The sequence below is a fragment of the Dasypus novemcinctus genome, chromosome 18 (assembly GCF_030445035.2).
Source record: "Dasypus novemcinctus isolate mDasNov1 chromosome 18, mDasNov1.1.hap2, whole genome shotgun sequence".
NCBI classification, from domain to species: Eukaryota; Metazoa; Chordata; class Mammalia; order Cingulata; family Dasypodidae; genus Dasypus; species Dasypus novemcinctus.
In genome coordinates this window covers 33686474-33702366 of record NC_080690.1, presented here as the reverse complement: position 1 = coordinate 33702366, position 15893 = coordinate 33686474, and the positions used below count along the sequence as shown (strand labels likewise).

Sequence of the window (15893 nt, the reverse complement as noted above, 5' to 3'; positions counted from 1 at the left end):
AGCCCTCTGCATCTGAGCCCGCTCCTCGCTTTGGGTCTCGGTGGCCCCACCTAGAAGAAATGGAGGTGGAACCGGCGGGAGGCCTGGCAGTCCTGGGCCTGCCTGAAAGGGTTGGAGAGCCTCTCTTACACGACCCGGACGCCTTGTCAGCGGGCTCCCTCGGCTCCCCCCAGACTGGGCCCAGCAGGCCCCCGGTCCGGGCGACTCAGAACACTGTGCGATTGCGGGGACTGAGGCGCACCGCGGGTCCTAACCCTAACTTCAGTTGCAGCCCTCCCCATTCCCCCCACCCTCCACCCCCGCCTTTTCCTCAGCGAAGAAGCTGGAGCCCAAGTTTCACTGCCTGGCCAGGGCCCAGGCCGCACTCACCTACCCGCGCGCGGGAGGTGAGACCCCCTCACCTCAGCGGCGCCCACCCCAAACCTCCACCACCAAGGCCACTCGCTCTTAGAAGAAAAAAAGAAAGAAAAAAAAAGGAAAGAAAGAAAGAAAATAGCCTTTGCTTTTGTATTCCTTTTGACCCTTCAGGGCTTCCTGTTCCTCACCGCCACAACACGGTTCCGCCCCACTTCCGGCAGCGTAATCCAATCCGCAGCTCTCTTCCTCCCCAGGAGACCGAGGGAAATCCGGCGTCCCTAAAGAGAGCCGAAGAGACTTGATTGGGCCCTTCACACCTCAGCAAGTGGATTGGCCAGCTCATGCCTGGGGGGCGGGCCGAGTCGCTGGAGCACGTGACACAGTTTCTGCAAGATAATTGGCTGCCTTGGAGAGGGGTTGCCACCGAGGAAGGGGAGTTTCCTAGGGGACTGAGGGAGGGTCCGGGCGGTACGAAGCGGGGGTGGGCCCGGCGCGTAATGGCAGCGCGGTGGCCTCGCGTCCATCTTTACCGTTCTTTCGGACCTGTCACAAAGGAGTCGCTCCGCTGCCGCCCCCTCCCTCCGGTGATCTCGGGAGCTGGAGAAAGTCAGTGCCGCAGCCCGACCGCGCTACCTCGGGAAGCCTCTGGGGACGCGGGGATTGGGAAGGAGTCCGAGAGCTGGGGACGTTGGTGAGGGAGGGGAACAGCCACCCGAGACTGAGGCTGGGAGACCCAGCTGGGACCGGGGAGGCTCCGGGAAGGGCCCGGGAGGAGGTGACATTGGTTAGAGCCCAGGAAACAGCGCGGAGGCTCTCCACCGAAGCCCGCACTGAGGGCACCGTGAAGAGGTTCCTGGAAGAGGGGGTTCCCTCTTACGGGGCGGACGTCTTGGACCGGAGGAGGTTCTTGGGGGTCTTCCTTCTGAGGAGGCCGCTATTAAAGGGGCCCAGGTGAGAGGCAGGTAGCTAGCTCCTTCGGAGGCTCCAGAGATTCAGGGGTGCCCGAAGTAGAAGGAATAGATGGGAAGTCGCTTTGAGAGGGTTTCCTTTTGTAGAGTTTGTGGTTTAAGGGACACAGGTGGGAGACAGATCTCCCACAGGGAGATTTCGGAATGGCTTGGGGTCGAGACACACCTCAGAGAGGGGGGCAAGGAGGTGGGGGCCGTAGCTAGCGGATTCTCCTACTCTGGAGGCCCGAGCTGAAAATTAAGCCCCTTGGGAAGGGGGAATTCCTGGTAGGTTCTGGGAAGAAGAGCCCTCTTCCCCCTAAGAAAGCCGAGTAGGGAATACAAGAGGGAAGATGGCAAGGATTCTTTCCTCTCTTAGAGACCGACCAGGTGTCCCAGACACAGGATTTAATCCTTCTGGGCCCAGGTGAGTGAGGGAGTCCATCCTGTCAACAACCCCTGCACGAGTCTGGATTAGCCATTTTCGCTGACTGTTGCCTCAGTTTCCCTGTCTTTGGGGAGATTGACGAGGCAGATATACTTCGCGGAGACTCCGCGGTCCTATCTTGGGGCAGAGGAGTAGCTGTGTGAATGAGGTTGCTCTCCCTGTAGTGTTGTACTTTGGACTTTTAAGGACTGAAAGTATTATTGGCTGAGGAGAGTTCTGCAGTTTTCCAGACTCCTCACCCCCATTTACTTGTCCTTCGATAAGTGACCTAACCTCCGTGGGGCTCTTCTGTAAAATAGTGACAAGTACTTTACAAACTACAAACTGTGTGGAAGTAAGGTATTGAGATTTCTCCACCGAAAGGGTTGCTATTGAGGAATGAAAGTGAAGGTACTTTCTAAATTGTAAAGCATTATGTAAATACAAGGGATTAGTAGTAACAGTTTTAGTTTTTGTTGATCACCTATGGCGTGCTGTGAGCCATACTGTACTGAAAGCTTCAAGGTTCACAGCTTCTTATGTCATATTATCATCAAAACCCATGATTTCATCCCCTGCCTAGATGGGGGTGGAGAAATTTCCAGTTTTTGCTCCTGGGGTTTTAAATTACTTTGAACTTCTGATGTGGCTGGCAGGAGTTGGCACTATAATATAATCTTTTCCTTCAGGAAGTTTTTCCCTGACAGCTGAAATTTTCTTCCAAGTAATTGTGATCTCAATGTTGTAAACCACCTCCCTTTTTTTGTGTATATTCAGGCAGGGCCTTTGGATGTCTGCAGGTAGTGATTATCATGCTTCCTCCCTCAGGTGTGATTTTGTGAATGAGACCACCTTACATTTTTCTCCATAAATGTTATGCCTTATACTGTGGGTAGCCCCAGACTACAGATTATGAGGCACATTGGAGATCAGCGTTTAAATTTTTTTTACATGATGGTTCTCTTTACTTTGTTTTCATCTCATAAAGAGTTCGCATTTCCTGGAATGGCATCTTGCTTTGCAGATCCCTCTATGAGGTTACTTGTTTTTGTGTGTGACATTTCCTTAATGTTTGGCTAGTGGCTTTTGTTCGAGCTGGTTTTCCAAATTTGGAATACTTTATTTGGTGATTTTTGAAATAGTTGTATTTTTGTTTGTTTACCAAAAAAAAAAAACTGATCTGCATTTCCTGTTTTTCTAATCTTATATTCTATGGGTCTTTTAAAAACAATCATTGTGGTGATTTGGGGAGCTTTCTGATTTCCCACATACATGTTGTCCCCATGTGCTGAAATTAATGTCTTTCTGTGTCCTTCTTTTTGCTGTTTTAACAAATGCTTCATTATTTCTGTACCCCATGATTATTTTTAAGTTATTGATTATAGGAAGTGTTCTCTATACTCTGTGGACTATTTCTGCTTTGTCAGCAAAATAACGTTTCATTTAGTACATTAGCCAAGTATCAAGGGGAAATTAAAACTTAGCATTTTGTATAATAGTAAGTTACTCTATAGTGAATAGAAGAAATACAACTGTGAATTATGTTTTAGCAAGAGTGTAACAACAACAACAAAAAAAGTTGTTTGTGTTCCTGATAGACGTTTACACCAGGCTATTTCAACTCTACAAGTTTGAGTAAATCTATCAAGAATTGTGTATACTTTCCCTAGTAATGAAATAATTTGTTTAATAATGAAGTTAGCAGTCACTTTGGCATCTTATTCTGTTATGTATATAATTTGGAGAAATTGTCAGGAGTTCTTTATAATGGTAATCACTATTACACTCCTAAGTTGGAAATTTTGTTTTGAGGTGGATCCTTGTAAAGCAGATGTGATAGTCACATGGTTGCTAAGGTAAGTGGAAAGTCAATGGGCACCATAGATGGGATCCACAATGCAACCAATGATATCTTTCAGAAGAGCTGTTTGGGGTTAGTAAACAATCAGTTTAGCTTCTCTTCAAACTTTTGGAATTTTCAAGGCATTTACTATTATGTTAGGATAATTAGAAAATTGAGAAACAGAGTAATAGGAAGAAGTGAATGCTAAAGTTTGGGCCACGACTTTTAGGAGTTCAAAGAAGGAATATTTTTCCTTTTGTTTATTCAGTAAGTCATCTTTTGAAATTGTTTTCTTTCCAATCTTAGGATTAGAAAAAAAAGTATGTATTTGTTATATTTTACTATCAGTGTCCATTCCAAAAGGGAATGTTTGCTGGTTAAATATGAAAAAGCAGTAACTTTAGATAAATGTGTGATTATATGCAAGGCAAAATCAGGTAAAGTTACCTTATAAATATGTGGTAGACTCATGGAGAAGATTCCCTTTTGTACCTTCTGAGGTTTTCAAAACTAAGGATACATTTAAGATAGCAAGGAATTGATGTACTCCTTAAATTTGTTAAGGAATGTATGTAGCTTTCTTATTTCTCGAAATTACAGTTTTCAAGCATAATTTCTTTTTTCAACAAATCAATTTTATGGATGTATATTAATAAAACATGTAATTCATCCAAAGTGTACAATCAGTGTTATTTGATATAATCACATAGTTGTGCCTTCATCATTTCAGTCATTATTAGAGCATTTTCATTAGTTCAGTAATAATGATAAAAGACAAGAAAATTCTTCACCTCTCAATCTCTCTGTTTCCCCTGCTGTAGATAGCTGCTATTTCTGGCTATTCTTGCACAGTTATTTATTAAACAATTTTATTGAGATATATTCACATGCCATACAATCTATCTAAAGTGTGTAATCAATGGCTTTTAGTATATTCACAATGTTGTGCATTCATCATCACAGAAAAATTTAGAATTATTTCATTATTCCTCAAGCATAATTTCTTGAGTCTTATACACCTCAAATAGAAGCTTTGAAATACCTTCCTCAGCAAGTTTATTACCTCATGTTTAATGTTTCAGTGTTAGTTTTGTTTTTTTGTTTTTTAACCTCTCCTACCTTCTGAAGAATGAAGGTTCTTTTCCTGTGGTTTCTTAAGGCAATGATTCTCAAACTATGGTTCCTACCCAACCCTCCTCATAGGAAATACAGCTCCTTTTTAAAAGTTCTTATTGCTTCATAGTTATTCATACTTCTTTATGACTGACTAAGAACTCCTTACTAATAACTTGCCAAGCGAATTATTTAAGGGTTACTAAAATGTGGTATACTCATTTACAAATCAAAACTAGCACAATATTAGAGTTTACCAATGTCTCTTAATACCTTGTCCTTCTAGACAGTGTGCCCTCAGAAATTTGGCACCAGTGCAGAGCTCCTCACAACTCATTTGCAGCACAAGGTTTCCTGCAATATTAAGGAAGGTTGCTGAATTTGGGGTGCATCAGCTGTATTGTCTCACATTACGTTATGATTCCTCTTGTTTTACGTTATGATTCCTCTTGTTTTACATTACGTTATGATTCCTCTTGTTTTACATTAAAATTACCAGTTAGCTTTTACGTTATGATTCCTCTTGTTTTACATTAAAATTCCAGTTAGCTTACTCTTTATCAGTTTAATTTATGGGACTATTGGTTAAACTGTAGAGTTGGGGAAATTTGTACCAACTTTTTGACTTAAGACATGAATGTGTTGCAATTCAAACAAAATCACCTGTTCTCCTTTTGCTAATGCAGAAATATATACTGTGTAATCATTTAAAAACTTGGTTGTATGGAGATAATTCAATTCTTTTCAAATTTCTTTTCCACTAGAAAAATGTTAGAGTGAGAGGCTTCCTTGTAGTGGACTTGAAGCTTTACCCGTAGGTTTTTATCCATATGTTAAGTGTATTGTTCTTCATCCCTAATCCCAGTTCTTTTTGCAGAGAGCATGAGGTATCATCTCTTTCCTCACTCTTGCCTAGTCCCTAGCATATAAGCATTGGGTACATGTTTATTGAAAGACAATGTCTTCACTTTTCAAAGTGGTAAATATTTTGAAAACGTTTTCAGTTTTTATAGATTTTTAGAATAAATTCAATTAAAGCATTTATTTAAAAAAATAATAAAGCATTTATCGAATGCCTTACTAGGTTCTGGATATGCAATTGAATGTTTCCATTTGAGGTAGATCTCATTAAGGAAGGGTTGTTATTCATGGCATCTACACATTTTGTTTGCCTTTCTTAATATCAAAGCATTCTTCTGTAATAGAAAAATCTGTTTCCTTCAAATTTGTGAATCATGTACGTGTTTGAATAACATGGCTATATGATTTCCTGTTATTTTGTCTTCTGAGGGAAAAGGTCCCAAAGAGTATGGAGTTATTAAATTTGTTTTTCTCCTCCGTACTGCAGCCATCATTAGCGCTTGCCTCAATTCTTCCTATTTCCTTTTTGGGTCCAAGGCAAATTTTTCAATCCTTGAGACTAAAGGCAGGGATTATTCACTTCTCCTATTTTACTATTAAAATTTGATTCTGGAAATTCCTTACTCTATCCCAGACCTCAGCTTTATTTTTTAATAAAATTTTTAAATGCTAAAAGGATTTGACTTTTTTCCTTTGTACTTTTTAAAAAAGGTCAGGACTGTATTCTATAATCTTTCTGCTGCAAATTTTACCTGTCAGAGATACCACTGCTACTGGTTAAAAACCTGTGAACATTTTAGGATCATGTTTTCTAGATACTCTTTCCCTAACAGTTCAATCAGAAAAATTACCTACTTTCCCACCCTACCCCCAAAGGTGTTCTTTGTAAAATCAACCCCAGTGCATAAGACAAGTATCAAAGTCAACCAGTGCTTTTCGCAGCCTACTTGAAAGTTACCAAAGCTGGGGGATAATAATACCCTGTGTGACTTAAATCTCAAAATCTCAGTGCAAAGGTAGGAAAAGCAGAGAGCCCCTGCAGATAGAAAGTTCTGGATACCTGATGATGTGTAAAATTACCTTATTGAGGCTGCCTTTGTTTTTGAAGGGCTAAGTGAAATTCCAACCAAATATTTTACAATCTTCCCCTTCTCTCCTCCCCTCACAAAATACCAGATATTTCAGAATCTAGAGACAGAAACACTTGTTAAAACATGTTTTAGGCAGTTTCTATTTCAACTGGCAAGTGTACTCTTGATATTTAATCCACTTTTTTTTATCTACTTACTTGCAATATGAAATAATCTTGTTGACCTCTAAGTTTTCCCCATTTTAAACATAATGCTTAGTAAGAAAATTATGATTTTGGAGTATTGTGCAGGATATTTTTAAAAGTAAGTATTTCTGGGTCATGTTACCTATCTTGATGGGATTCCATTACACAGGTGTATACATTTGTTAAAACTCAGCACATGTATGCTTAAGATTTGCACACTTCAATAAATGTATATTTTACCTCAAAAAGTAGATATTAAAGTTTACTTAGTTATACATTGTGCTGTATTTTTTATAGGTAATGTTTGCAGTTTACTTTAGAATACATAAAAATATTAGATGGTTTAATGATGAGTAGAAACGTGGGTAGATATGCCATAAAGCAAGTATACTAAAAGATCAGTGGTAGTGACACCAGAAGCTATCACTTCTAAGACACTCACTGTCTTAGGGAAAATCTGAGAACATTTTCTAGTGAGAGAAAATCATTAAAATGTCCAGTATTATTGCTGTTCATACTATGTGATTTAGACTTTGGGAGGGTTTGGAAAAATATGCTGCATCCTATAGCACTATTTTGGAATGATGAAGTAAGGATGACAGCAATAATAATTTTGTGCCTGGAGTCTTGTTTTTTTCTTCCTTGTGGTCATTCATTTAACCAGCTTCTCCTTTCTTGGCAGCATAATCCTGAAGTCTTATTTTCAATAAATGAAAGTATTCTGTCACTGAACTGAATTATGATTGGATAAAAGCAAATATTTAAAAGATGAATCATTGATTCCTGGACCATTTATTAGGGAGAGCTGGCCAAATGTTTTTGTGCTGAGCCGTTTATGATGGTGGAGGTCTGTATTTTGTACTGGCAGTGAATACCAAAACCTCACATCATTGACACTAAACTTTCTGAGAACCCAAGTTTGATTTTTTTTCTCTCTCAGAGCAGCTTTAAAAAATGTGAAATATAAAAGTCTAATAAATTATAAATGATGTAGAAATGAAGAGAATAGTCTTTTAAAACAGGATTAAAATCTAATAAATTATAAATGATGTAGAAATGAAGAGAATAGTCTTTTATTTATTTATTTATTTTTAAAGATTTATTTATTTAATCCCCCCCCCCCCCTCCCCTGGTTGTCTGTTCTTGGTGTCTATTTGCTGCGTCTTGTTTCTTTGTCCGCTTCTGTTGTTGTCAGCGGCACGGGAAGTGTGGGCGGCACCATTCCTGGGCAGGCTGCTCTTTCTTTTCACGCTGGGCGGCTTTCCTCACGGGCGCACTCCTTGCGCGTGGGGCTCCCCTACGCGGGGGACACCCCTGCGTGGCAGGGCACTCCTTGCGCGCATCAGCGCTGCGCATGGCCAGCTCCACACGGGTCAAGGAGGCCCGGGGTTTGAACTGCGGACCTCCCATATGGTAGATGGACGCCCTAACCACTGGGCCAAAGTCCGTTTCCCGAGAATAGTCTTTTAAAACAGCATTAAAATTAATAACGCCATCCTTCAGAGAAACACATTTGCAAATAAAATGTTGATTATAATTTTGTTCTTGCAGCAAAGTGCTTATCAAGAGCATAATTTTAAAGTATTGCCATTTAGATGGTAAGAAGAGTCTTTATCCTAAGCAGAGGCATCCAATGATAAAATTATTACTAAACCAGTCGATGACTGATGGCTACAGCCATATAATCTAATATTTATATATATGTTTAAGTTACACGACTAGCTTTCTTTTTCCCTCAAAATTGACTTGACCATCTGAGCCTAAGTGGCCTTCATGGTTATGGTGAAGTATAATCTCTAGTCTTATTTATTTTCCATTCTATTCTGTCTATCAACGCTTGGATGATATTTCCCATAAGCAAGGTACCATCTTGGTTCATGAAGATGTTTCATGGGGTGGATCTGGTGAGAAATATATGGCACTTTTTTTTTTTCATTGTGTTGATAATGTACTATACATAATCGTTAATGGAGAGTCACTGTAATCTAACTGTTATTTTGATGTCCTCTCCAGAGACCTATGTTTAAAGATAGTCACAGTTCATTTTTCTGGAGAGATTGGCACTTTTGACCCCAAAAGAATCACCCTTTAGTATGATCTTCAGTGTGTTTCGATTTGTCTCTTCATTTAGTCAATGGTAGGTCCTACCTATTCCAACAGGTCCTGTGTCAGGTTCAGCAACTTAGTGGTTTCCAGACCTGACTGTTTTTAAGGAAACGCATGCTTGGGTCATATGCTAGAAATTGTCATACTGGCTATTTGGAGTGTGAGACCAGGAATTTGAATTTTAATTAGGAACCTAAATGATTATAATGCCACCAATGGGATGATTAAGCCAAAGTCCCTTCCTAGTTCTTAGTCTAAAAGTCTAGATAAAAGTCTAGATGATGCAGTAAGCGCGGATAAGTAAAAGTTATTCAGTACAGGATAGATGAATTCTATAAGAGGGGTTGGCTCTTCATTGGTGATTCAAGTCTTAATCCAGAGACCCCACTTCTCAAATTATTTAGTTACTTCTGATTTAGCAGCATGTTCATTTTATACCTGCATCCTGCATTTTTGGATCCAGCTTAAGTCTTAGACATTGTGCCACATGTTTTACATGTACTATTTCATTTACTCCTCACAATGGTTCTGTGAGGTAAGTACTATTACTGTCTCCATTTTTTTAAGTGTGGAAACAGCCTTAGTTTAATTAGGACGAATTAGGCATAGCTAGTAAATGTGTCAGGGCTGGGCTTTGTGTCCAGGTCTTTCCGACTGCAAAGTTCATGCACTGTTCTGTAGGTGGTCTCTGAGAGCCTGTAAAGATCTATAGACTGTGTGCTGTCTTTCAAACTATAATCACTGCAAAGTAGTCCACATAATGCTTTTTTTGAATAAGATTAAACAATGCTGTCTAATAATTTAGCTTCATCACCCAAACTTTTCAGTTTCTTTTCTTAGGAAAGTGTCATGAGTGATTAGCATAATAGTTCAGAACCTATTAATAATCCATAGTATGGATTTTTTATACCCTTTAATCAGGTTGAGGTAGCTCTATATGCTGGTATAGAAAGATGTGCTAAGTGATAGAAGCAAATCACAGAACAGTCTTTATGGCATTGCCCTGGTTAGGTTTAAAAAAACAAAACTAAGTTATAAGTGCGTAAGAAAAAGTGTGGAAGCAGGCACATGAAGCTGCTTTAGTAGGGCTTACCTCTGGAAAAGGAAATAAGCTTAGGTGGAACAAAAAGGGGGCTTCCACTTTTTGTTCCATAGACTTGTGCAGCATTTGTGTTGTTAAAATGAACACATTCATTTTGTAATTTTAAAAATTAACAGATAAAATTTTTTAAAAAATATTACATTTAAGGGGAAATATTTCAAGTACTCTAGTGGCATATGAGCTGGGTTACTGCCCATTGGCAGACCTGTTAGAAAACTTTGGATTCTTTGCCTTCTCTCATCAGAATCATGCCGACAGCACTTTCTCTGTGGCTTCTCAAGTTTTGCTTTTGGTCTTTCTCAGACACCAGCACAATTTATCAGATCAGGAACCCATAAAAGTTATTTTTTATTTTGACTGTTTAAGCACTGAAATCTCTTGATTACCCTCTGGAAGAAATTGTAGAATTTCTTCAATAATGCCAACAAAGAATGGCATTATTTCAACTCTTTGCTAATTTAGAATGAGTTCTCTTTTAAAAAACGATTTCCAGCTAAGTCCTTGCAGCATCTTCCTACCTATACTTCAGTCACATCCTTTTTTTTTTTTAAAGATTTATTTTATTTATTTCTCACCCCTCAGTGTTCATTCGCTGTGTGTTCTTCTGAGTCCGCTTCCATTATCCAGCAGCACTGGGAAACTGCGTGTCTTTTTTGTTGAGTCATCTTGCTGCGTCAGCTCTCCGTGTGTGCGGCGCCACCCCTGAGTGGGCTGTGTTTTTTTTTCACACAGGGTGGCTCTCCTTGTGGGGAGCTCTCCTTGCACATGGGGCACCCTGTGTGGCACAGCACTCCTGGCATGTGTCAGCACTGCGTATGGGCTAGCTCATCACATGGGTCAGGAGGCCCTGGGGATTGAACCCTGGACCCTCCATATGGTAGACTGACACTCTATCAGTTGAGCCACGTACACTTCCCAGTCACATCCTTTTAAAGTACAGTCTTCAAATTTTGGAGACAGCCTGACTGGTGTTTGGGGACAAAGTATCTGTGGTAAAATTTCACCCAGTCATTGCTGTTTTGGTAATCTCTGGAGGAAGATTATGTCTGTCTCCTCGCCCCTCTCTTCCTTCCCCCCTTCCCTCCTCTCTTTTCTACTCCCTTTATATGTGTATATGTGTGTTTAAATAACATATATTATATCCTTACATATTATATATTTTATTTTTCTTTCTATTTTACCTATGGGCAATAATTAAAATGGACAAATATTGAAAAGAATTTGCTGAAAATTTGTCCAGAATAATGGAAATATTATTTCTCTTGCTTCTAGTTCTGAATTATAAATTTTATTTATATCTATTCCTGAGCCAGTCAGTGTTCAGTATAGGAGGAAATAATAGTAAGTAACCAAATGTTGAATAGAGAGTACACACTAGTGTTTGTATATCCCTTATGTGTCCTAGTCTCCAGATCTGGGCATGATTTTCTACTCTCTGTTACAAACCATCCCCATGTCAGTCACCTGCTTCCAAATCTTTACTTCTTTTTAGAACCTAACCAGAGTTTCCAGCATAATGAAAAACTTCCTATCTTTAGATGATAGCTTTTTCATGATAAACATACTTTCTGGAATGAGAATGGACACCCATGAATTCCTGGAGGGCAGTGATTTTGCCAGTTCATATTTATTCTCCCAGTTTTAGCAAGGTCTGTGGCACACAAAATGCTTAGTACTTGCAGACAAAGAGAATTGGTGCACCTTAATCTTAACTTTGTAGCAGAGGTGTTGTGCAGCAAACTGTTCTTTGTGAATATGTAACTTCGTGATATAAATTTGCCTTCCCAAAACAGTCTTGCTTACCTAACAGAAAAATTTTGTAACTACTTGTATGATATCTGTAAATTCTTGAGAGTCTCCAAATGGGAGCTCTAAGCAGATTAGATCTTTTAATTTTTATTCATCTTGATAGCAAATTGGTGCTATCACATTTGTATCATAGCCTTTTAACAACAAATATCTGTAATTAGATAATTTATTTGAAACATATTAAAGTTTCCCATATTTTTAAATTGAGAAAATTCATTTTTCTTTACAAAAGGAGCCCTTAAAAATTGCACACATTATTGTAATATATTCCTATATGAGAAGAACTGCATATATGTTCTTTTTTAAAAAAAAATCAATTCTAGGGAGCAGGTGTAGCTCAGTAGTTTAAGTGCCTGCTTCCCATGTACAAGGTCCTGGGCTAAACCCCTGATACCTCCTTAAAAATTTAAAAAAATAAAAAATTTTAACTTTTGTAATTCTTAGCAAGGATATGATTGGTTTAGCAGAACAACTTTAAAATACAATGACAAAAAGAAATTATCAATTGATTGTGATGATCTGTTAGTCAAAGATGCCAGTTTGTTTTGGATACCTATAAAAATAACCAAAGATGATTCATTTTAATCCTAATACCTATAAAAATCAAGCCAGGAAAGTTTGAGTAATTGAGAAGTCAAGGGTCTCTGATTGATTTTTCCTTTTCTTTTCCTCTTTTTCCTTTAGAACTGCCACTGGATGACCAGGATTCCTTGTAGTTGATAATGTTGGATATCAGATCCATAACTTCCTTTGGCGTTCAGTTGTTAAAAACAAATAGGATGCAAGTTCTTCAACTCCAGATTATGAAAACAGTAGTTGGAAAACTGAAAACTACCTAAATGATTGTCTTTGGTTGGGCCGTGTTCTTAGTGAGCAGAAGCCTTGGCCAAGGTCTGCTGTTGACTCTTGAGGCTCACTTAGCCCACTTTCTGGGGACTAGAGGCACCACTACCATGGGCAATTCCTGTATCTGCCGAGATGACAGTGGAGCAGAAGACAATGTTGACACCCAGCAGCAGCAGGCCGAGAACAGTGTAGTACCCACTGCTGATACAAGGAGCCAACCCCGGGACCCTGTTCGGCCACCACGGAGGGGCCGAGGACCACATGAGCCCAGGAGAAAGAAACAAAATGTAGATGGACTGGTGCTGGATACACTGGCAGTAATACGGACTCTTGTAGATAAGTAAGTATCTGACTCACAATCATCTCTTATGTAATGAAAAGTGTTCTAGCAGGAGCTATGACCCTTAGACTCTTTTAGTTCATTAGGATGTATTCACCAAGCCTTGTGTTCATAGGGCAAGGGATACTATTTTATTTCTCCTCTGATAGTAGACTGAATTATAAGGTATTAGTTTTTACTTGCTAACATCTACTCCTGTCAGGAAATGTCTAAACATTTCTGTAGAGAAAACACTAATTAAAGCTATGATCTTCACTAGAGGTTACAATAAAAATGGAGTGAATGTGTTGCTAGCTATACAATAGGAAATGGTTTTATTAGTGCTTGCCTATTTATCCCACTGACCAGAGTCAAGATGTGTTGTTTTACAAAAATTATGGGTAAACACAACTTCTGTTAGCAACCTGAGGACATAGATCTAGGAGAGTTTTCATCCTCTTCCTTATTTTACATCCCTTATTTGGACCTCTTTTGGTTCATTGAGGAAGCTTGAAAGTTGAAACTGACAGGCACACCTGTACTTGTTTTGTTTTTTCCCCTGCTTTGTCTAACTCTTAAATACAAAACCCTAGATTGAATAACATTGAATTGTGGCATTAAAAGACATTATTCAAGTCAAAAAACATTGTCACTCAAGTTTGTATAGTTCTGTAGTTTGAGAGCACAAGTTTTAGAACCATGATAGACCCAGGTTAAAATTCTGGCCCAGCCCTTTATGAGCTGTGTGACATTAGGTAAGTAGCTTCTCTAAGCCTCAGATTCCTCATCTATAAAATGGGAACAGTACTTTTCTTACAGGGCTTGTCATGAGATAATGTATATAAAGCATTTTCTAAAGTGCCTTGCACATAAAAATTGCTCAATAGTTGATAGTGTTTTGTTTTGTTTTGTTTTTAAGTTATTTATGGGTTCTTTGTGCTCCAGGTCCTACTAGTTAATTTAAGTATGTAAATATTTGATAATCACATTTATAAAAATCCAGTCTTGTTCAGCTCCTCAAAAATTATAGCATGAAGCATATTCTACAGTGATTTTCCCCTTATTACTCATCATAGAAATTAGTGTTGTTTTACACTTCTGCCTAGAGCATGCTTAGAAGAGGTGATTCCTATACATATTCTCCATAACCAGTTCTTATGTTTATTAAAATCTGCCTTTGGGGAAGTGGATGGCTTAAGCAATTGGGCTCCCATCTACCATATAGGAGGCCCAGGGTTCAACACCCAGGGCCTCCTGGTGAACACACACTGGCCTATGTGGCGAGCTGGCCCATGCAGAGTGCTGGCCTGCGTGGAGCGCTGCCCTGTGCAAGAGTGCTGGCCCACACAGAGAGCTGGTGCAGCAAGATGATGCAACAGAAAGAGACACAGAAGAGAGACAATAAGAGACACAGCAGACCAGGGAGCTGAGGTGGTACAAGCGAATGATCTCTCTCGCACTCCAGAAGGTCCCAGGATCGGGTCCTGGAGCTGCCTAATGAGAATACAAGCAGACACAGAGGAACACACAGCGAATGGACACAGAAAGCAGACAATGGAGGGAAGGAAGAGAAATAAATAAATAAAATCTTTAAAAAAAAATCTGCCTTTGAAGAAATTCTAGTATCTGAATTAATTTAATGTTAATATATGCTTATAGGAAATACCAGTTGAATACCAAATCTATGCCATTAACAGCCCCAAAAGTTAAGCAGGTGGCTAGAAGCTGTTAAAGTATGTTCACCTGGATATTTAATAGATAAACCATAAACCTTTGAGACTACATTAGACTCCTCAATAAGATACTGGATTTTTTGTTGACCTTCAAAGAGAATGATAATTTTTTTAAAAAATCACTTATTTCCTGTATTATAAAATTGTAATGAAAAGTCATCCCTCCCAAATAAGAAAGTAAATCACAACCAATGTTAACTTTACACCCATTGGAAAAACAGGTGCAGAATAGACTTTCCTATGTTTTGAAAGAGAGTGATTGGGTGGAGGGAATGGGGACAGGTAGTGGCTTTATTTCCAAGCCTCAGGAAAGTATTTCAAATTATTAGTGAACTTGTTGATAAAGCACATAATTCACTTACATGAGACATTTTAAATAACAGGCTAATTTTATCTTAAACCTATTTTTACTGAATTATAGGCATAACTCTTCTGAGAGTAGAAAAATAAGGCAAATGTGGAACAAATGAGGAAAGGACATGTTGGAGAAAATGACAAAACAGTTCAGATAGTTTATAAATATAGAAAAATAACTTGTTGTTTAGAAGCTATTAAAAGAGAATACTGTTATGATCTATAAAGTTCATAGGGCTTTTAGAATCGATCATGAGAAATAGCACCAGGGAGGCTTAGTATGAATTATTATACCTAAAATGATGTATGCAGATATTGCAATTATAAAATTATCTTTATTTATTGTCCTCTTCTCTCTTCTTGTTTGCTTAGGAAAGGATAACATTGATCTGAGAGGAGAGCACATTTCCTAATGCCATAGCGAGAGCTATTATTGTAGGAAAGTTTTGTCGTGGCTGGTTTCTAGTTTTCTACAACTTTACTTTGAAATGAATTGCCATTTGCAGCATGCATTTATATCCAGTTTTCTTTTTCCCTCCATCTAAACCAAGTTTTTTTGCTCTATTCTCTGTTATTCTTGTCTATTTTTAATCCTCTACATCATCAATCTAAAGTCATATCTTACGTTCTGGAAATTTCTTGGTCATTATCTCTGACTGTTGCTTTGCTGTGTTCTGAGTGAATTTCTCAGTATTCTCTTTCAATTCAGAAATTTTCTGCTTAACTCTAGACCACCTGGAATTATATCATCTACTGAGTTTTTAATTTCAGTTACTATATTTCATTTCTAGGATTTCTAT

General features: G+C 38.9%; 2 protein-coding genes across 9 annotated transcripts in view; one reads left to right on the top strand and one right to left on the bottom strand.

The window, feature by feature from the left end:
- Window positions 1–645, bottom strand: part of PSME3IP1 (proteasome activator subunit 3 interacting protein 1) — a 36133-nt gene extending 35488 nt beyond the window's left edge. The window contains exon 1 of one of the 6 annotated variants that reach the window (XM_004480039.4): window positions 546–645. The gene's annotated coding sequence lies outside the window, so the exon portion shown is untranslated. The other 5 variants (XM_004480036.5, XM_004480037.5, XM_004480038.3 and 2 more) reach the window with 5 other exon arrangements.
- Window positions 646–765: 120 nt separating this feature from the next.
- Window positions 766–15893, top strand: part of RSPRY1 (ring finger and SPRY domain containing 1) — a 49717-nt gene continuing 34589 nt past the window's right edge. The window contains exons 1-2 of one of the 3 annotated variants that reach the window (XM_004480032.3): window positions 766–963; window positions 12526–13027. In XM_004480032.3, the coding sequence (XP_004480089.1) occupies window positions 12681–13027 (347 nt within the window). In that variant the 5' untranslated portion in view covers window positions 766–963; window positions 12526–12680. Of the gene's footprint in view, window positions 1309–12525; window positions 13028–15893 lie in introns of all 3 variants that reach the window. The other 2 variants (XM_004480033.4, XM_004480031.5) reach the window with 2 other exon arrangements.